Source organism: Protobothrops mucrosquamatus, unplaced genomic scaffold (genome assembly GCF_001527695.2).
Source record: "Protobothrops mucrosquamatus isolate PMUCROS unplaced genomic scaffold, P.Mucros_1.0 scaffold1002, whole genome shotgun sequence".
Classification (NCBI taxonomy): domain Eukaryota; kingdom Metazoa; phylum Chordata; class Lepidosauria; order Squamata; family Viperidae; genus Protobothrops; species Protobothrops mucrosquamatus.
In genome coordinates this window covers 21,037-44,324 of record NW_015387239.1, presented here as the reverse complement: position 1 = coordinate 44,324, position 23,288 = coordinate 21,037, and the positions used below count along the sequence as shown (strand labels likewise).

The 23,288-nt window shown below is 38.3% G+C and overlaps 1 protein-coding gene across 1 annotated transcript in view; it reads left to right on the top strand.

Moving 5' to 3' along the window:
- The window catches only part of TMEM104 (transmembrane protein 104), a 77,117-nt gene extending 66,285 nt beyond the window's left edge, over positions 1 to 10,832 (top strand). Inside the window, exon 10 of the mRNA XM_015819856.1 lies at positions 8,875 to 10,832. Coding sequence (XP_015675342.1) covers positions 8,875 to 9,635 — 761 coding nt within the window. The 3' untranslated portion in view covers positions 9,636 to 10,832. The remainder of the gene's footprint in view (positions 1 to 8,874) is intronic.
- The last annotated feature ends 12,456 nt before the right edge of the window (positions 10,833 to 23,288 follow it).

Genomic DNA, 23,288 nt, shown 5'->3' with positions numbered 1-23,288 from the left:
GGGAAAAGAAAAGATGGAGCAGCAGCCAAGGATTTATAAAGCAAGCGGCAGAGTCCTGCAGCTCAGAGGCGACACGGGGGGAGGGAATCGGAGCTAACCGAGGAAGGAGGCTGCTGTTTCTGCTGCCGCCGCCAGCCGGGGCATAATACGGTAAATAAATACGAGCATGGGGATCCGCGTGTGAACGAAGCCCCACTCCCCCTCCCCTTTTGCTTTCGCTCCCGAGCCGGCGCTTTTTTTTTCTTGAAATTTCCCTCTTAAAATGAAGGTGCGTGTTATACGCCGGTGCGTGTTATACGCCGATAAATACGGTAAACACATGCTTTGCAAAATCTTTCTTTATTATTGAAACACTAAAGCAGCAATATTTACATACAAGGCTTGTGTGGCTGCTTCAAAAGGTGCTCCCAACTGTCTGCCTGTCTGTATGTATACACCGCGGACTTTTCCACTGAGAGCAGCTATGAAGCAAAGTCTGGTGGAAAACCACTTATTCAGTCAGTCATGTCTTCCTTCCCTCCCTTGGGACATCATCAAAAACAGTTTTGCTTGTCATCTATTTTATATTTTAGATCCTGAGTGTCAAACTCGATTGCGTCATGTGACAAATCATGATGTATCGCGACGTTTTTTGCCTTTGCAGAGCTGGGGGGGGCGTGGGTGCATACCACCGGTTGAAAAACCCTGTTTTATGTCAGTTATATTTCAGACTCAAAAAAGTCTTTTACGTTACAAAACTAAATCAGTCTACATTTGACTTTTTGTATACCACATGAAGGTAAGAAAGTAAATTAGAGTTTTATTACTTTTTTCTAAACACTAGAAGAATACATTTAAATAATTGAATGTAGAAGCCCAGTGAAGAAATACATCCGAGTCCTAAAGAAAAAAGTTCATTTCATCATTAAGAGGGAAAGCTGGCTTCATACATCATGTTGAGCACAATGAGATTTGCTTAATTTTGTCATAGTGTGTTGTGTGAACTCATTTAAGAAATCATAGCTTATGGTTTCACATTCCATATGACCCTAAGCATAATGATTTAGCATAATGAGTAAACTCCATCATTGTTCTTGGTTCAAGAATAAACTAAGTTCAGAAACCAATTTCAAAGTCAAAAGCTTAAGACATACATATACATTATCCTTATGTGTCTAAAAGACTCCAGACTTTGACATTTATCCAAGTGATCCATTGGTTTCTCCAGAAAACTGACCATTTTAGAAATAGATTCTGGATTTGCAGCTGTTTCAGGACCCAAGTACACAATATGTAAACTTCCACACCAAATTAAGTGATGAATTTAGTATCTAAATGAAAATTCCCAATTTGATGTTGCCATGATAGGCATGAGGATGCAACATATTCCACTTTCAGCAAGACTCTGTTTGGATTTCATTAAAATAAAATAGAGTTCTGTAAACCTATTGTTATTGGTAATCACATCTGGTTGTGGTGTAATTGACATTCACAATAGTCGGTTCCTCTGAAAAGCGTACTTTGCACACAGTGACAGCTAAAAATCGTTACTTTTACACTGCTGTTGTTGTATAGACTTTGAATTCTTAGCTGTGGCCATCATGCATTTTGAAATTAAAATTTATCTAGCAGACCCACCTCTGAAACAGTTTTGCTATTATACAAATTGGGACTGGGGAGAACTAGTCTCAGTATTTAGAGCCATGGCTAATAATAATGATATATAAAATCTGTTAGTAAGTTAATTACATTAATCTGTCTATATCATTAAACTTTACCCAAGTGAAGTGGGAAAAAAATGCTGAGTGCTCATCAAAAGCTTATATGATCTATTCCTCTTTAGATTTTAATTTACATATACCAGTGTTGGTTTTAGAGAAGATGGAACCATCTCGTGTTTGTTTAGGATTTTAACTGATATCTGTAGCTCATAAAGTTTTTATATGTGCCCATATAAAACCATTTTTTAAAAAAACCTTTCACAGAAGATGAGTGGCTCTCATAAATAATGTGATGAGAGAAGAATGTATTTTCACGATACAGAATTGAACTATTCTCCATATTTACAGTATAACTATGACTGGTAGGATAGAACAGGACCAGCTTGCTTCTTAGTCTTCCTTTACCCCAGGTCCTTCAACCCTCAAAGGGAAAACAGGGGCTTTGGGGGAATGGGATATTGTTTCATCATGTGTCGATTCTACAATAGAGATGTTAAGCCTAAAATAATTCTGTTTTTTTCTAGTGTCAGCTTCGAGTTCATCAAGGGAGGTTTTATCTCTTGTACTTTTTCAGTACAGGTAGTCCTCAACTTACAACAGTTCATTTAGGGACCATTCAAAGATACAAGAGCATTGAAAAAAGTGACTTATGACCATTTTTCACACTTGCAACTAACTGTTGCAGCATTCTCATGATCACATGATCAAAATTTGGACCTTTGGCAACTTTTTCTGTACAGGGGAGAAGATAACATTCAACTGGACTTTGCTTGTGTAGGAGATTTTTGACAAGCAAAATATCCAGAATCCCGTTCCAGATGAAAGAAAGATGAAAATTCTTCTACATCTGTTGGTGATAAAGTTGCATTATCCCCCATGAGTGTGCCTATAAAATGCAAACAGAAATGTTTGGTTCTGATTTTAATTTGGCTAAGGTGCTTTTTTTTTCCTCAGGTGTTGTAGACTTTTGAAGAGAAATTTTGTAAGTAATTTCTAAAATCACTCTTACAGTGTTACAGTCTTTAACCTGATCAGTTAAGCACAGTACTACATTGTATAATCAGCCTTAAAAAATTTGAACTTAGCAAATTTCAAACAGGCCTCTTTTCATATTTTAAGATGAAGTTTCTAAATATCATTGCCTTAGACTACCAGTCAGAAAAGTCCCAGAGCTGAGATTCCAAGTCCATCACTCTAAAATACTGAAGACCTTTTGATAAGATAGAGCCTGTGAGCCAAAGAGCATTCCTTTCTGTAAAATGGGTTGAAAGAGAATTTTCCCATGGAGATCATGATTTTGCCTTCTCTTTCCCTCGATTCTTCTTCCCACTAAAATCCTGATTCTTTTTTCATGAAGAATGAAGCAAGAAGCATATTAAGGAGGGTGATTCATTATCATTATGCTCTAGAATATTGACTCTCAGCTTTGAAGGGAATATGCATCACGCCAGGAGCAAGTACTGATAGATAGCTCTGTCATAAATGTGTCAAAATAGTTAATAGTTGTTTGCTTAAACAAATGGTTTTAAATTGGATCAAGAGGCAATGTGGTTTAGGCTCCTCCCTTTCTATCATAATGATACAGTATGATTTTATGTTCTGATCTAGTCTAGATTGTTTGTAGTAATGACAAATAGAGTAAGATATATTCTGTTGATTAGTATTAAGGCTTCCGAACTGTGACATTTATGACACAAAATAAGGTAGAATTGCTAAAAGTTTTGAAAATGGAAATTTTAATTTTCATCTACTCCTCTACATTTTTGTCACTTTGTTATAATGTAGGATCACCTCAGGACCATCCTTTCAGTTTGTTTAAGAAGAGTCCTTTTGACATTGGCTCTGTTGTTCTATAAGCTTCTAGAGTTGTTTCTAGAATTGCTAAAATATTGTGTCAAGTGCTTGAGGGAGAATACAACATCTGCTGGATACCTAATTAGCATTTTTGAGAAGGCTAGACATGTTTCTCAATTCCTCTCTCCCAAAATACTCTGTGATATCGCAGAGAGGACAGAAAAAAGCAAACCCCTGCAAATAAATGGGATGCTAGAGGCAGACGTTTGCTTTGCAGATGCCACCTCTTCATTTATTTTATTTTTAATTTTAATAATCTTGAGGGGGCATATGAAAGTAAAGTGAAAAAGAGAACTAAGTGAACATTGAAAAAACATTTGGAGAAGCATCAAAAGAAGCATCTACCTGTGCAGGACAGTGACGTTTTCTTAGCAGAATTTGTTTTTCCTTTCCTTGAAAATATGTGCTTTTTTTTTTTACTTGATGATACTTTGTAGAGCTATTTTTTTAATCCTGCTTGTTTTCTTTTAATTTTTCACCTTTATTTCTTTTATTTTCTTAGGGTTTCTCAGAGGTTTATTTCTTTCTACATACATATAATTATTTTATGTCATATGTCCAAAAAGAAAGGGTTCCCATATAAAATTTATCTCCAGATGTAACATGCTAGAAGTAGAATGATTAAGTACAGTGTTGTACAACCTCAAAATATCTAACATTTTATTTATTTTCTTAAATCTCACGTATTCAGGGCTGCATTTAATTAGAGATGCAGCTTATGTTTTGACAAACTGAGAATTATATCAATTTTCTAATAAAGATCTATGTAGGTAAGTATTTTAACATTTTTTATTTGAAGAGGAATAGCTAGTAATACCCACTAACTTCATAGGTAACTTTTGTAAAATTTGATGTTTGTATTCTTTCTCCCTACTTGAGGAACCTGAAGTTAGATGAACAGGGGATGTCCCATATGCCACCAAATCCTAGCTTTAATACTTGTTATCAAGAGTTATTAGACTCTTGATTTTGATTTATTGTTGGCCATAACTGGGTTTTGGAACATTGTCTTCATCTTGCTGCCTTTCAGGATAGAAAGATAAATTTAGCATATGAATAATCAGCTTTGCAGTGCAAGGAGATGCTCCCATTATCCCCTTCACTAGGAAAGAAATTATTAAGATAATTGCTAAATATCTTGAATTGCATCAATTGTGAATTGTAGATCAGAAAAAAATGAACATTTCCAGCAAAACCTTCAGTTTACAACTTATAAAATAGAAGGTAAACCAGAACACTCCTAGAGGAAAAAAAGAGCTGACATTTTGATGATATTTTTTGCATATTTTAAAAATAGCTAGCACTGATGATGTTACCTACTTTGGATAATGAAACATCTGCAAGAAAATAACCAAGCTCAGAGAGCACCAATCATAACTTGTTTTGAAAAGTTTTGAGACTCATTACATGTAGCTTGCATTTTGTTCATATGTGCTATACAAAAATGGAGTCAGATGTTACAAATAATTCTCATATAAAAATAATTGTGTAAGTCTATTTGTGTGTGAGTTTTCTGTAGCATAACTATTGATGAATTTATTTATTTTTTAAAAAATCTGAACTTATAGTAATGTCATAAATCAATTACCAGATAGATAACCATTTAACTGCACAGATGCAAAGTTATGTATGCATTCATATCATTCAAACAATAAAATTTATAATCTTTCGTAATGGTTTGCTTTTTTTTAAGAGTTGGATTATTTCATATAAAATGTCTTGGTTTAAATCCCCTATAGCCTACAGAAGAGTAGAGTAGACATATTCTCTGAGTAGGGCAGACATGGCAGTAGAAAAGATATATTCTCTGTCATCCTAGGGGGCAGATGCAGAATAATGGGTCTAATTATATGAAGGTAGATTTCAGGTATTGTAAATGATATGAACATTTTTTTCTAACAGAAAAGGCATTTTGATAGTGGAACCAATTATTCAGAAAATTGGTGAGTTTCCCCTTCACTGGATTTGTTCAGTAGAGACTGGACAGGAGATAGCTGCAGCTGGGGACATCTTTATATAGATTTGGACTTGATGGTGTAAATTGCCTCTTCTAACTCTATAGATTCTGTAAAGTATCAATTCACTGTTGCCTGTGATCTCTAAGCTTGGCCCTGCCCTTCCAGCACAGAAATAATGCATTCTCTTTTTTAAAAAAAAATTCAAACGTTGCAAAGTGAACATCAGAATTGTTCCCAAACTGGTGGGTTAAAGCTAGACCTGAGTCATTGGTGACTTGCCTCCTGGAAGTGAGCTTGAAAATGCTATATATAAAGTTGCCAGGTGACATTAAACCAAAAGGTTTGGGAAAAAAGTGTTTGCTGGGCACACCACTGATACTCATGTGCTACTATTAGGGGAAATAATGAACAGTCTGTACTTGATAAAGGGAACTTTGGGAGGATATAGGTCAGATCCTCAACCTTGAATGAACAGAAAGGGTAGAGATATATTGTTTCACTCTCCAGCAGGAGAAGAGGTACAGAGGTCTTATGGTTAAATATAATTAAGCTCCAGCAGTGTTTATGGGACTATGTACCATAAATCAAATTCTTCTCTCCAAATAGAGAGTTAGATATTTTCCACTTGCATTTTCTGAAAAGACTAACTTGTCTTACTTGATGTTTCTTTGAATTTGGTATTACGCCTGCTTTTCCTATTCCTGTCAGGATGTGTGAGCTTGCAATTCTTGTTGCCTTACTGATAATATTTTATGTCTTTGTGAGAGTTCTAGATAATTTGAAGAGCTTTGTACCTTTCCTGCGGTGATTTAGAGCTTTTGTACATAATTGTTTTCAGAAGCAATAAGAGACTTGTAACTGTTACAGGTTGAGCTTTAAGGTTGCTTTTTAAACAAAGAAAAAAAAAATCTCCAAAACAGAAAGCTGCTTTCTGCATGTAGAATATCTTAACATAATATGTTTTTTTTAAAAAAAAAAAACTTTATGGTCCCGTGTATAGACAGTTGGATTTGGAAAATGAAAACCAGGATTCAGTCTTCCTTCTATATTGAAATGATGTTATAGCAGTTTGTAAGAAAAGATGAGGGTGAGGAATTCTAATTTTGCTTTTGTTAGTCTATATTTCACTGAACCACTTGGGAAAGATACCTTTTTCCAGTGCATACCAAAATTACTTTATTGGAGGAAGGCATTATTTATTTGATATGAACATTGACTATGGGATAACATGGAAACCTTGTGGGAGTAACTGCAAAAAAACCTAAATACAATTTGTGCCTGGTACAGCATTAAAACAAAGGAAGACGTAGCTAGTAGATACTAACTTGGGTTAAGAAAAGAGAAGGAATCCTGGCTGTCCAAAGGAAACAGACCGTCAAGAGTCCACTGGACTCTAGCCTCAGAGTACCGCAACACTCCTGGCAAGAACCAGCTTTTTAGACTTCCAGAATGTGAGGAGTGTAGGAACCTGATGGATCTCAGGGGGAAGGGTGTTCCACAGGACAGGGGCTGCTGTGGGGAAGATACACCACGAAACCTAAGTCCCATGAAGTGAGAGCATTTAAGGGAAAGGACATGAAGTGGGCCCACCCTATCAGATCTGGTTGGACAGGCAGACTTTCCCATTCATAAATTGAGAATGGGATATACAAATATTGCAGAGTAATTTTCAAATTAAGGACACAATTCTGTGGTTCCTGATGTGATACCAGCATCCAGAAGCTGGTATTTGGACATTTCCCCCTTGCAGGCATAGACATATTTTTGTTCCTTGTTACTCTGTTTTTGGGCTATAGTAGAAGTAAAACAAAATGGGATATTGTGAATATATAGTCTGCATAGCCAGTCTACAACTGAAATTGCCCTTTGTCAAATACAGTATTCAGTGCCAGATACCCAACTGCTTTCTCAGTTGGATAAATGTTTAGTCTTTTTAAAACACAGCTGTTGGATAAGGAACAGAGTTTTTATGCCCACAGGAACCTCTCCAAGAAGCTGCAGAAGTTGAAGCAGTAATCGAAGTGGCAGAATATTTGCTTTAGGAAGCTTCTGGTATTTTGTTTGTTTGTTTGTTTGTTTGTTTTAGAGGTTGATAAGGTTGATAAGGGTAGCTAGGAATTTGTACCAGCTAATCTTTTTGTTTCTGTGTTCTGTGTTGTTAAGTCTTATTAATTTTTTCTGCACAAGTTATAGAATTCAATCTTTAATTTCAGTCTTCATATTTTCAGCTATTTACTGGGTTCTCTGCTCTTTTGAAGTAACTTAGGACCTGTGGTCTGAAGATTAAAAACAGATACAAAACAGCAGCAACCCTATTTATATTTCACAGTTTGGTAATTTTTTTAAAAAAGAAAATGGATTTTTGTGAAAGCTCACACGTGATTGAAATCAAATCCCAAAGCCTAAAGTCTATATTCAGTAGCTCACTGCTCCTTAATTCTATTTGGGGTATTTTGAGCTAAGCCACATTGTCCGTACAATTGGTAGGTCTTGAAATTCTCATGAAGAAAAGGAGTAAATTCTATAAGACTGAAGTCTGCTCACATTGGGCATACATGATGAAAATCAGTACTGAAAGAATCCAGGTGGGAGGTGAGGGAAGCTAGTTCCTTACAGTAAAGTATTTTATTATGAAATAATAAACTACAATGGTACACGTATCTTCTAAGGTGTATGCATTTTTAAGCAAAAAAGAAAGAGGAAAAAATAGGAAACAAAAAGCACAATAAATGATAAGTTATCCATGTTTGTTGTGATTGCAGTTAGCCAATTTGACTATTGTTGATTCAGAACAATATCAGTGATTTCTTTATACATATCTACATTTTATGGAAGCCATTTACAAGAATTCCTGCCCTGTCAGTTTTGTAAAAATCTAATAAATGCTGCCCAGAACCACAAGGCATGTACTCTTGTGCTGCCAGAGGAAATTTTTCAAATGACCTTTCATCCGAAGTGGTATATGCTTATGCTAAGAAGTTTTTTTTTCCATGCAGCTTTATTAACACAAATGCAGACAAAAACCTTCAAATGAAGGGAACGTGTACATTCTTGTACAACTCAAATGTGAAGCAGGTGCTCCTGAGGTAAAAGAGTGGTATTTAGAAGAGCCTAAACAAAGCCTTATGTAACCCCTTTCCAATCTTCAGTACAATCAGGAGGGCTGTTTATGTACTGATAACACTTCATGGAGCAGTTTTATCCAGATGAGTGTTTTTTTCCTTGTCCTTCCAGCTGTAGACTAGGAAAGATCCGGCAAAGATTAGAGGAAAAAGTTACGAAAGTTGGGATCCTGCCTACTTCTCTGACTTAACTCTGTTCCTTCTCTCTTCTTCCCTTCCCCCTCCCCCTTTTCGTTTCAGCATTCATCATCATGATCATTGTGGCCCTGCTCCGCATCTCCAAAGGTCAAGGGGAAGGCCACCCCCCTCTGGCTCAGCTCTCAGGAGTACGAAATCTCTTTGGAGTCTGTGTTTATTCCTTCATGTGTCAGCACTCCCTGCCATCCCTCATCACTCCCATCTCTCAGAAGAAGCATGTTAACAAGCTAGTCCTGCTGGATTACGTCTTGATCCTGGGTTTCTACAGCCTTCTGTCTTTCACTGCTATCTATTGTTTCCGCAACGGGACTCTGATGGACATGTACACACTCAACTTCACAAACTGTGACATTGTCAACATTGCGTTTATCCGCTACTTCCTGGGACTCTTCCCCGTCTTCACCATCAGTACAAACTTTCCTATAATTGCTGTGACTCTAAGAAATAATTGGAAAACTCTCTTCCACCGGGAAGGGGGAACCTACCCTTGGGTAGTGGACAGGATTTTTTTCCCAGTCATCACACTAATTCCTCCAATTGTTGTGGCTTTCTGTACTCATGATCTGGAATCCTTAGTGGGAATTACTGGCGCCTATGCTGGAAATGGGATCCAGTACATCATTCCTGCTTTTTTAGCATACTATAGTCGGAAAGAAACGCGAACGACCTTTAGAAATAGCGCACTCAACAAACATTTGTCCCCTTTCCGGCACACCTTCTGGATTGGGTTTGTGCTGCTCTGGGGGCTTTTTTGTTTTTTGTTTGTGACTGCAAATATCATTTTGAGTGAAACAAAAAACTGATGATGGAGCAATATTTCTGGTTAAGAGGATCTCTGAGACTTCTATTCCAGGCGTTGCACCTAATAAGGATATTTTTAAACTATCTTAAGTTTAAACTACTTTTAAAATACTAATACATCATTGAGCTTGATGCTCATTTGAGGCACCTTGCTGCTTGGACAGTTACCTTTCAGGTTCTGATTTTCCATTTAATGCACAAAACAATTGGACTCTATCCTACATCAGGCTTTCTAAGTGGGGTGTTTTCCTTCCTATTAGAAGATTTCAGAGACTGTTGGCTATGCATCTAATCCTTCATGTGATGGAAAAGACCAGTTTTACTAAAGGCTTTACTTTTAGTAGTCAAGCCAATTACTTACTAAGATCTGCTTTACCTAATCATTCATATTCTTCCTGAAGTGGCTTTCTGTTCTGCCAAATCATTGACTATTAGGAGCAAAATGAAAGCAACTGATGGAACTTGGTTTCATAACTGTTAATACTGCATGATGTATGTAGCAACCTAAACCCTTTGGAATGGGTAGAGGAGCCCCATCACTTCCCCTTCTCCCCTCGTCCTGCTTTGATTGTTTTCCTCATTTGTTTTTCAGCCTTTCCAATGCCTTTAAATGTTGCCTTGTTTCATATAATGCAGCCCGGGGACTGAAACTTGCCAAGCTTTAAGCTTTGTTGTTACTTTATTTCAGATATTTCCCTCCTCAGTTGTTTATGTACGATATGGGTCTGAGCAGGATGTCCTGTCATGAACTATACACTCTGTTGATACAAAGCCATCTCTTAAATAAGTAATAAGAAATGTTTCCCATTATAATGCTTTATTTTCTCTTTATGCCGTTAACAGAATCATGCTAGGGTCACAGCAGCAGGGCAGGCCCAGCCCTGTGCTTTCTATATGAGTGTGAAAATGTTGATTACTTATTAAAAGACTACTTTGATAAATGTGGAGAGCAGCTGATATAGTCTTGATGCAATATGTTATGACTAAATCTATCTAAAGAATTTTCTAAACATAGGGGGAAAAAACTATAGAAAGCGGAAGGAGACTTGTTCTGAAAGCCAATCCATCTTCTATCCGAAAATTACAAACGATGCGTCCTGATTCTCGCTAAATCATGAACTCCAATCCATGAAATCTCATTTCTCTTTCTCCTTAAACTGATGATCACATCATAAAATGTAAAGGTTGAAGGAGACCTTAGAGCAGTGTTTCTCAACCTTGACAATTTTAAGGCATGTGGACTTGAACTCCCAGAATTCCACAGCCAGCATTGCTGGCTGTGGAATTCTGGGAGTTGAAGTCCACATGCCTTAAAATTGTCAAGGTTGAGAAACACTGCCTTAGAGATTGTTGAGTCCACTGCCATCCCAGTGCATGATTCAGTTATATAGCTTCGCAACTTATAGCTGTCCACACTCTGTGTAAACACCTCTTGTGAAGTCAGTCATCACTTGAAGGAGGCTGTTCCATTGTTGAACAGCTCCTACTATGAGGAAATTCAGATGACCCATTATTAATTCCTTCCATTGTTTGCCATTCTGTCTTCTGAAATAACTTTGAACAATGCTGTACATCACCCAGAGTCACTTCCTGTGAAATGGGTGGCCATATACATTTGATTAATAAATAAATGAAAACATTTCCCCTTCTACATGACAGTCATTTAGCTACTTCAAGATAACTCCCTGCAGTCTTCTCTTCTCCAGGTCTTCCATCTCCTCATAACATTTTCCTTCCAGGTTCCTTATCATCTTAGTTGCTGTTTTGGAATGCAGAGCTATGTAAATCAAAAAGTAAATAAGTAAATATCAGTTTGTGAAAGTCATTACTAAAATACAATGCCCAGAACTGGAAGCAGTATTCTCGGTGTAGTGCTGTTCTCCTTTTCTCTTGAATCAGGCTGTTATATGACAACTAAACCTTCTGAAAAAAAGGGGGCGGGGTGGGAGTTTGAAAGAGAACTCCCAACATCCATCACCCGTTACAGAATTTGGATCTTAAATCAGATTCCTACATCCGACTTGATACATGATGGACAAAATACTGGATTTCGGTTGCTTCTAGTTGGGACTATAAGGCTTTGTTGAGAAGGAATATCTCTTCAACTGCTGTTGATACAAAGTCACAAGAGGAGTTTAGGTCATAAAACACAAAGTTATCCATATAAGGAAAGTATTATTTTTTCTTTCCTTTGGCTATCGTTGTGTTGAAAAGTGCTTTTTCCGTTATTAAATTCCATCTTCCAAACAGGTGGATGATGCTGCTCTTCTCCAGGCTGGTTGTACCTGTGATATTAAATTTGATGTTCACCAAAGTTAGTTGATAAATTCAGTGGTGTTAGGCTTTTTTTTTTAAAGAATTGTTGAGTAGAATGATTTTTTTTAAAGCCCAAATTGCTTTTATTACAGAGATTGGCAGCGGCTGTGCTTAAAAAAAAAAATACAGACAGTGTCTTTTCTTCAGTGAAACTCGGCTGTCTCCAAAAGAAGACGATGTCTTTGCTAGATTGCATAAGGTTAGGCTTGGCAGCTAGGGACGTTTGCTGCAGGCACATCAAGACCTGATGACAGCAACCTCTCGATATCAGGCTGTTCTTGGCAGCCCTTTTGGTGCATCAGAGAATCACGTACACAACCTGCAAAGCTTGCAGGTGGATAAGTCTGGTTTTTGGGCACCAGGTTGCGGGGAGCTCGTAATGACTGAACCCATAAGAGTCAGATTTCTGCCCTGGTTCAGGGAGAACAAAAATAGTTTGTTTAAAAAAACATATCCACACTCCTCCGTTGAAATAGGAACTTTTCTGTCCCAACAAGCGCATAGATTTAGCATTGTTCATTTCTGTCATTCTTGCCTGCAATTGCTGTAAACCTTCCTAATCGGCAGAAGAGAGATCACAGAGAGTCATGTCAGGGCTGTCAGATAGCTGGTCCAATCTCTCCTCGGAATAATAAAGACACCAGCAAAGATAGGATGACTGCTAGCATTTTAGTAACAAAATGTCCTGTACCTTAGGAATCTCCCGTACATGATGAAAATGCACATTTTGGCTATTACTGCTTAATCTTCAGGCCTTGAATGATCTGAAAGATAAAAAGTGCCCTATTTCCCCTAAAAGAATTGACCATATATTGTATTTCTTTTTTCTTCTGGATAGTGGGTTACTCGTTTCATGCCTGTATCCCTCCCTAATCTTAAGAGGGTTTCTTCCCCCACTTCTTTTGACCTTACCACTCGGCTCAGAAGAACCTTCTCTGAAGGCAGGGTTTGCCATCGCTCGATTCTAGAAGCAGGCAAGTAGGGCTGGATTTCCGCAAAAGCAGAATTCCTGCAACTGGTCTTCTGTTAAACAGAAGCTCATTTTTCCTGCTTGAAAAGAGTGTTGGAAGTAAAGTCTTCATCCTGGTTCATCCAAGCCGGGAATAAATAAGCAACATGGCGACTGCTTTGGGAAGATGGTTACAATTTATTGAAGAGGCAGAAAGATGGTTCTTGCAGGAAAGACCATAGGAAAGAAGGGCCTGAGCACACGGGCAGTAGGTTTTTATACCCTCTCTAGCCTTTTGTTTGAAAGTTTCCTGTTCCTGTGGCATGAACTTTGAACCGAGACCGAGTGTTTTTCTAGGCCTTGGTATCTGTGGTTTAATCCTATTGTGTCCCAAAAGTCATATCCTGCTTCCCTGGGGCTGGGCTAATGACTCTTAGAGTTTGGGTGGGGTATGCAGATTTTAGGTCTCTTTGTCTTCTTGAGTTTTCTGGCTCCAACTTTCTGATGGTTACATTTGCATTTGTATAAAGCTGGCTCCTGTTTGGGATAGAGAGATTTGGGGGCAGAGTTGGCTTCTGCTTTTAAAAATCCTTTTGAGGAAAAATATATTTTTCTGCCTTTTTAATATTTCCTTCTCTAGGGCTCTGACTTCCCTCAAGAGGAAACAACAAGCTTCAAGTGCACCCATTTCCTATCATTTACTTAAATGCACTATTATTCGTAACTTCACAGCTGCTGCCTCTGGTATGCTTTGCGGGATTTCCCCCAGCAGCTCCTTCCCAATTCCATGTTGTGTTAAATGACTCTTTTAGCCAACATTACATTCTTTTGCTATCCCCAAATGCTGCTCTGAAGGTTGTAAAACACAACATTGTAGAAGTTGTTTCCTGATTTCAGAACAACTCTCAGATCAGGGCTACCCAACTTTGGTAATTTTAAGATCTTTGGATATCAATTCCCAGAATTCTCCTGCCACCCCTGCTCTAGATAGATGTGGCTTTGCTTTCCACATGAATAGGAACCAGACTTTTCCATGGGCCTAATAATAATAGTGCCTTCCATTAGTCCCTCAGTTTGGAGGGTTCCTCCTTGGAGCTGGAGCAATGTCAACAATAAGCAAGTGGCAGGGCGATCCAATTCCCGTAATAGTTGTAACTTACATTAAAAACTTTCAAAAGAAGAGCTAGAAATGTGAAATAGGATTGTTTCTGTTCTTGCGTATTCTTCATTGACCCCATAATCAAGGACTGCAGGGAACAGGAAAGGGAAATCCAGTGCATATCTTGGGTGAATATGAGCAGCTGAGATCTTCTCCACTTGTTTTAACGTGGGAGATACTTTTAATTGATTATCCTAGTGCAAAAGTTCTCCCCTATGGCTCTTTGCTGCTCTGTGTCCTTGATTTGTCCCTATGGGTGATTCCCCCCCCCCGGAAACGTTATGCATCTATGGTGTCTGGCCTTTTCCTCCAGGGGTTAGAGGAAATCTAGAATTGGTTTCTATTGGCGGAAGTAAAGAAGGGCAGCAGCTCGTAGATGTGTGTGTGTGTGTGTGTGTGCCTTCTTGTTCTGTATTAGCCTCCTGCTTCCAGCAGCAGTAGGTACTCTCTGAAAACTCAATTAAAACAGCTGTACCTCACCCATCTCAATTACATTTTCTCGAACTGAAAAACGGAGCAAATCAAATCATTCCACAGTCTTGGGCAACAAATGAAGTGCTGTTGGTTTTCTTCCTGGTAAATTTATTATAATCATAAACCACAGCTTGATTTATGTTGAAATATTAAAAGGCATCTTTATGATGGAAATAAACAGTTTCTACTTTCCCCTTTTGTGGCTCACACATTATATCTGTCTGAGGGACTAAAGCACTGTGGCTGATTTATTGAGGGACCAGAGCGTAAATCTGAAATCAAAGTGGTGCTGGAGCTGATAGCCATCTTTTTTCCACACTTCAAAGATCAGATGGGCAAAGAGCCACCTCCAAAAGTAGGATAGTTGGAAATACCAAATTTGAGGAAGAAGACCATAGGGAGAATTGTCAACCTTTCACCCTTACTGTTCCACTGAAGCTTGTGAAAGCAGAATATTTTGCAATTGTCAGTATGGTCCAGCCAATCCGTTCTTGAGATCCATAACATCTCTGGAAAGCCCTGGACAAGCCATTCCCTCTTTCAGTTTAGAATCCTGTCTGTAAAATTAGGTTGAAACTCCCTCTTAGAAGAATCTGTTTATTTTTAAACACTTGTAAAACACTTGCCATATTTTTAAAATTACTTTCTGGGTGTTAAATGAAGCTTCAATTTCAATAAAGTATTAAATAACCCTTATTTTTTTTTAAAAAAAAAATGCTTAAAGAGGGAATATCATGGGAAGTTTAATAGTTAATGGAGGTTTTAATAATCTTCATCATTTGGCTATATCTATTCAGGAGAATCTTTTTTGCAGTAGTCATTCAGTGAACGTCATAGTCCTTAAGGGAACCAACGGTTTGCTCTGGGCATGTTTTTGCCAAAACCCAGAAATAAATGCCGTTGTTTGGGCAAAACCTTTGTAAAACACAGTCATGTGACCATGGGATGCTGCTTGGCTGTAAATCTGGCCCGATTGCCAATTTCCCAAAATGCAGTCACATGACCAGGTGCAACCTTCAGAACTTTCAGAACCTTCAGATTCTATTAATAGCTTCTAGTAATAGAATTCTAGAATTAGTATATATATCCAGGCCTTTCTTTCTCAAGCATTCAAGATGGCTAACAATAATAATAAGCATTTAAAATGTCATAAAAACAAAATTACAATCAAACAAAACCAAAAATGTATGACCAAAGTGGAAGCAATATATAGATGTAGGCCTCTTCCTTCCCCTGTTATAAGAGTCTGGTTTTGTACAACAAGACCTATACACTGGCATGTGATGTTTTCCGAAAAACTGTATGTCCTCCAACTGTCAATCAAAATAATCTGCACTGCATCCACCTGCTGTAGATCTGTTTATTTAGGGAGGGACAGTTTTCAAATAACTGGCTCTTGGCTTCACATCTTACAGCACTTAGCTAGAGACAAAACAGAAAAGAAAAATAATGGGATTTTTTTTCTCCCATTGTCATCCAGCAGGGCCACCTCTTTTGAACAGCAAGGAACCCTGCTTTACTCTAAATGTAAATGAAGTTTTTGTTGTGCAGTTGTGCACAAACTGCTTTTTTTTAGACAAAAGATTCTTGCATAGTAATAAGATTTGCTGGGACCTAGTGAGAAGAAGGAGAAGAAGAATTCAACACTAGGGGTGAAAAGGAGAAATCTTTGTCTTTGTATGGACCAGAATTCTTTATGATCAGATTTGGTCACTATTTGAAGCTTCTTTCGGTTAGTTATGCTACCTTTAGAAAGAAGCCTGATGAAGGGATATATAGCAATAGGAATAGCACTTAGACTTCACAGTGCTTTATAGCCCTCTCTAAGCTGTTTACAGAGTCAGAATATTGTGCCCCCAACAATCTGGGTCCTCAATTTACTGACCTTAAAAGGATGGAAGGTTCAGTCAATTGGTCAAGATTGAACTGCTAGCAGTAGGTAGAGTTAGCCTGCAATACTGCATTCCAACTACTGCGCCACCACGGCTCATATAACTAACTAAAGGTAAGGATGGTGTGTGGAGTCCACTCTTGCCCCCAGGTCAGCTACTTTCTTTATTATTGCCTGTTTACCTTATTAAATGTCTTCAGATAGTAAAACAATTTAAGGAGACTCTTAAGGAGAATCTGCTCAAGGGAAAGCTTATTTGGAAGACCTGAGAGAGGTTGAGGAGCCCTTTCCAAGCAATGAAGAAGAAGCAATGGAAGAAGGAAGCACTGCCCACTGACATGGACAGACATACGATACGGTGGTAATTGGACAATTACTAAAACAAAGAATAGAAGGCAGAATAGGATAAACATGCTGTGTGAATAACTAAAGACTTATTGTAGATATGTCTGAGCAAATGAATAAACAATTTAAGGAAATATCATGGCAACTAGCAGATACAGGTCAGATCATTGCCAGTAAAGCTTATGATATTGTTACAAACAATACGTTAGAGATAGGTAAGGCTCAAAAGAGTATTTCTGGAAATAAAGATTGAGTTGGCAGATTTACAGAATCGTCACAGGAGATAGATAACTTAAGGATCAAAGCAGAGAAAACTGCAATGACCAATTTGACTACTTATCTCCTCTCTAAAATTAATGATCTGAGTTTTGATTTGAAGTTAAGGATAAAAGTATTGAACATGCTCCTAGGAAAACACAGAAATCTAGACACATTTTGGTGAGATTTGTAAATTCAAATCTAAAAAGTAAAATTATAAGAAAATCATGTGAACTAGAGATGAAATAGGATCGTGAGATAATATTCTTCTTCCACATTGCAATGTGTGCATAGCCACATTGCAGCAAAGAAAGGAATTCAAATCCCTGACAGAAAAAAAAAATGCAAAATAAGATTCGATGCATGAGGGATGCCTATTCAAGTTAATTGTCTTTATGCCACAAGGACAAAAGTTATTTTTATTTTGACTGAGATGCACAAGTTCTTGGCAGAGCTATCTAACAAGGGATGAAGGAAGCAATATAGGACCTGTCCTTGGAACTATGGAGAGCAGCTAGACCAAAATTGAAGGTTAGATAAGAAGTGTCAACGCTGCTAACATTGGATGTTCTTGCTTTGACAACATATGAAGATGCAGCCTTTTTCTTTCTTATGCTTTACTTTATTTTTAAACAAATAATTACATATCTGGAACCTGGAAGAAATTAAAGAAATGAAAAAACATTTCAGTATTTTGGGGTGTATTTGCAGTGTTAAAAATGAAAATTCTTGCAAGGCTTAATATTTATTTAATGCTACCCAGTCCTAATTCCAGATTAGATTTTAAGACATTGGCAAAAAATAAATAGTAATAAATAGAAAGTTTTTGTTTTTATGTGCAAAAACTGAGAGTAATTAAAAGGATTTTATACAAACCTCAGCAACAATCTGGGACATGCTGGAATAATAAATACATAGCTTTGATAAAGGATACTTCCCATTTAAATCCTCTAATAATATATATTGTTCAGATAATTATTATGGTTTTGCTAAAATGAAATATTTGAGAGAATATAATTTGTATAGTAACAGGGAACCTTTCAATAAAGATTACACTGAGCAATCATAGGAGACCCACCAATGATTTAAAGGAAGTTTGCGATACTGTTTTTGGTAATCTCTGCAGGAGACAGTTTCAGTGCAAGAACTGCAGTGAAAGATTATATATTGTTGGCACTTGACTCCTGTTAGATTGGTGTTTGTGTGTGTGTGTGTATTGGAGATCATGCAATAAAATTATATCCTGGCATAAAATCTTTAAGGAGGTAGGTATTATCACTAATCAAAGAACTAAATGCTCTCCAGAGCTAAGTTTACTGCATTTATTTACAGGACCAAACCATAAGGTTAAAAATAGAGAACTTGTTATTTGTCTAATCTTAGCAGCCAAATTGTGCAACACTGAAAAACTCTAGATAACATAACAGTTGAGTTGTGGATTAATAAGGCCTCTTCAATTTCTACATTAGGAAAAATCACAGATAAAATTAAATTAATGAGACAAGAGAGGCAGGAACCACAATTTTATTAAATTTGGATGTATTTTATGGTCTATAGCAATAGGCTAAAATTTGATCTTGGATTTATGTTACTTCATATTGTTTGTTAAAAGCTAAAATATAATTTAAAAGAAGGAAGAAGCCTAATTAATCCTGTAGGAACTGGTCTAAAATCCACAACACATGAATAGAATTGCAAAAACAAAACAAACACAATGACTGCACCTGCTTTGGAAAACAAACATCTTTTTCCTTGGGTGAATTCGCTGTTCTTGTAGGTCAATATGTGTGATTAGCATCCATCAAATGAGTTTTCTTGTGTCACACGTTCTGATGGCACCCTGCATATGGGGCTGAGTATTAGCAAGAATGTGGATGAAATTAAAACTTGTTCTTCTTCGGTCTTTCTTCTACTGAGGCTGTCACCAGCCAGGATTTGAACTGCCCTAGATATTATCTCAAAGGGCTCATTGTCACATTTAACCACAATATGAAGATGCTCCACTAAATATTTTTAAAGGACAGAACCTCATCACACCATTTTCTCATCCCAGCTTCAGAGGCAAATTCGGGTCATCTTCAGCTGACCCAACTGAAAACAAGTGTCTTTTCCTGCTGGCACATTTTTTTTTGCTATGGGCACAAACTTGGATGTTTCATCGACAATGTGCTTGGTGGTACATCAGGGCTGGGATCAACCTAGCACCAACATAGATTTTGAAATTTCAGCCTTCTTGAAGCAGAAAATACAATCTAAACTTCTTGCGTCTATATTCATATGCAAGGCTTTCCAAAGACATCGCCCCCTCCCCCCCAGCTTCCTTAACAAAATATTTGCAGGAAAGATAAATTGGAATGGGAAAAGCTTGGGGAGATAGGGATGCAACTGACAGTAAGAGAAAGATGAAAGGTCTCTTTTTCCAGTATCTGACCAGAGCATTTCATTAGCTTCAAAAAGAGACTGAAAACTGTCCTGCATTCCACTGGCTGCTTTTAAGAATTCCTCACTGATGCTAAATGTTAGGAATTCAGAGGTAGGGCAGATCTGCCCTTGTCTCTCAAATTAATGTGGTGTCCAAAAGTCTTTCTCATTTTGAGCTGCTTCCGCCTGGGGAATTCTCTATCGGGTTTTCAAGCAGCTGGTATCTAATTAGCAAGTCTTTATAAAATAAATATGTGTGGGATGTATTTTACTCAGTATCTGTTGTTGAAGAAATGGCTTTTTCTCTGTTTGACTAGCCTGGAGACTTCCCCCTCTGGCAATCTTTTGGCAAGACATGCTGAGGAATTGATACATTCCAAACAATAAAGGTCTTAATTATTTATCTAAATATACTATGTGTCATCAGTTGAGCCACTTTATAATTTTACAAAAACATCTCTTTGCTTTAGAAGTAGACAAAAAGATTGCTGCCACGTTGAAGGAAAGGAAATGGCTAGGGAAAATGTTAATTGCACTTGTCTGATCTTAGAAAGGAACCCATCCGTTGTAGTCAAGTTCCTTTTTTATTTATTTACTAGATTTTTACCCTGCCTTTATTGCTTTATAAGTAACTCGAGGCAGTGACCATACCTAATACTCTTTTCTCCTCCTATGTTCCCCACAACAACCCTGTGAGTTGGGTTGTACTGAGAAAGAGAGAGTGACTGACCCAAAGTCACTCAGCCAGCTTTCATGCCTAAGGCAGGACTAGAACTCACAGTCTCCAGGTTTCTAGAGTCTAGACCAGGGGTAGGCAGGTAAGCTGGCTCAGGAATTCTGGGAGTTGAAGTCCACGAGCCTTAAAAGAGCCAAGGCTGCCTACCCCTAGTCTAGACCAGTGGTTCTTAACTTTTTTGAACGAATCGCCCCCTTGAGCCAATGAGGAAGTTGTCATCGCTCCCCTCCCCCAACATAACCTCTCAATCACAACATAGGAAATAATTCTTCAATTTATGCAAATACTTTTTTTGTTTTCTTTAAAATTGTCATCAGGACATATAAATGCAAATAATTTATTTCCAGTCTTTTTCCTATATCTCAACTGTTTGAAAAATTTTGGTGCCACCCATCACTTTATTCCCAAACTTCGTGATACATGTATTTCATTATTATCTTATTTATTCAAGACACTTAAATGTAATGACCACTGAAAACAAAATTCAATTGCAAGAAAGTGAAATGCCCGAAAAGAAAAACAGTAACATTTAATGATTGAATTACAAGTGAAATTTCAGAGGCAAAAAGAAATATAAAAAGGGTAGAGGCTGCTGCGCAATGCGCATGAAGATAAGCGATGCGTATTCACATATGTACGGCGTTCTGTACTGAAGCTAGCTGGAGGAACACTAATAGCGAGTGATCTGATGTTTTTGTACGACAGATATGCAGCGATTCACTGTACGAAAAAGTCTCAAAAGTGTCCCCAAAACTTCTTGCTCCATCGCCCCCATATTGCCCCCTTTTTGTTCCATCGCCCCCCTGAAAAATGAAATCGCCCCCTGGGGGGCGATATCGCCCAGGTTAAGAACCACTGGTCTAGACCTTCACCACCAGAATTTCAGGTTGGAAAATTTTCAAATTCAGTCAAATCTCTAAAAGTTCTGCCTTCTTTTTGTAATTACTTTAAAATTATACTGTTTCCAAGTGAACAGTGGTTCTGCAAGGAAACTTACTCAACTGTAATCTCAGTATTGGGGAATGGGAGGTGCAAACACCTCTGATAGTAACACTGGCCTAGAGTAGGTATGTGTGCATTAAGAGTCTACCTTAGAGTGGGCATACAGGGGAAGAAGACAGAAGAGCTTGTTGTGGTTACTTCATAAGAAGGAGCTGAAATGTAGTCCTGTCTTCTGCAGTTGTCTAGAGGACAGTAACAGTTTCAATGAGACAAATATTCTTTCAGTATTTTTTTCTCTCTGACAATCTTTCTCGGCACCTTGGAGCCAATCTGGAACCGTTGCCTAAAGCTAACTTTAATTGGATAAATTTCATGGGTGGACGACGCAGTGTTAGAAGGGTGAATGAACATTTGCATTTAATCTGAAGTCACTGGACAATTGAAAATTTCCATCTGACCTTGTTCAAAAATGGAAATTTTGATCAAATATGTTGCTTAAGTGAACTAAGGACCTATTTGAATATGCAAAAAAAACCTCTAATTAAAGCAGTACAGGAAAAAAAAGCCTTGATTCCCCAGCCATGAATACAGATACGCCCATATGAGACAAAGGCTATATGGCCTGGAAATTGTTCCTTGAATATAGAAGATAATAAGCCCCCAATCCTCACTTACAAGTAAGTCAGTATTAAGGTGACCAACTTTTTTACAATGAAAAGGAGGACACAAATAAATTGGAAAAAAAATATCGTAAATAAAAGAAACATTTTATTCATTGCAACAATAATACAGAATACACTATAATATGATAAATGCATAATAAAAAACATTTGTAACAATAACATTTTATATTGTAATTATGCTCACATGCCGTGTCCCCGCCCGCAGCCGCCCCGGCAGCACTGCTGCCCCGCCGTGTAGAGCCGGCCCCGCTGCTCCCAAAGCACCAGCTGCACCAGCTCTGGCCCTGGGGGGCAGCCCACCATCGACACATCCCGCCTGCCTGCGCAGCCCCGTGTAGAGCAGGCCCTGCGGCTCCCACAGCACAGGGGGCAACCAGCCACTGCCCTCCCTCACACCCCCACCTGCAGCAGCCCCGCCGCCCCTGCCTCTTGCGCCCGCAGCCATTATTGCCCTAGCAGGAGCGAAGATCAAGAGAAATTTACCATGGCGTCGCCTTACCAGTCTCCTCCAGGTATCTTCGGGACTAACTAGGAGATAGTGTAGTTGGGTAGCAGGGAGGGTGCAAAGTTCCTGCCAATTCGCCTTCGCTGCAGACAACTTACATGTGCAAAGTTTGCCGGCTCGGTGTTTTGGCGCGCTCAGCAGCAATTCCTATTCACTTTCGAAAGCCAATAGGGGGAGTAGCACAGCTCATGCAAAAGTTGAAAAAAAAACCATCAAAAAAAGTTGCCGGAACGCCGTTCTTTGCGTTCTATGAGAAAAACAAAAAGCCCTGCAGATTAGTCTTCAAATATCGAAAAGGAGGACATGTAGGAGGACACTTTTTGAGGGAGGACAGAACTCACAAAAGGAGGACTGTCCTCCCTAAAGGAGAATGGTTGGTCACCTTATCAGTATGACTATTATTAGATGACCTTGAAGAGATTTCTCTTATTTTTTCCACGGGACATCGTATCTTCTAAAATAGGTCTTGGAGTTCATTGAACATAATCCCACATGGGGATGAAAAAGGAAGCAAGAGACAAAAAGCAAATTCAGTTATTTATGTTTGAAGGTATGTAAATCAGGGCTTTTTTTCAGCCGGAACGCGGCGGAACCGCGTTCCGGCACCTTTTTCCGGGCCGGCCGCACCGGAAATAGCCCCTCCCACACCGGAAATAGCCCCTCCCAAATTTTACTTGCATTCCTGTTCTCTAAAGGGGCGGTCCTAGGGTTTGATGAGGGCGTGGCCAGGTTTGAGTTCCGCCACCTTTTCTCCGAGAAAAAAAGCCCTGATGTAAATCAATGCCTCTCATCTACCCTAGATTGCAGTAGGTCAAATAATCTTCAGTAGGCCTTATGCTCTGGTGTATGGGAAGGAACCAACTTCTATTTCCATTAAACTCTAAAATCTCAGAAGAACTGAATGGAGCCATGTGCTTTTTGTGACAAAGAAAAATGAAATAAACTCCCTGTTGTTTCTTTTCTAGCTAATGAGTGG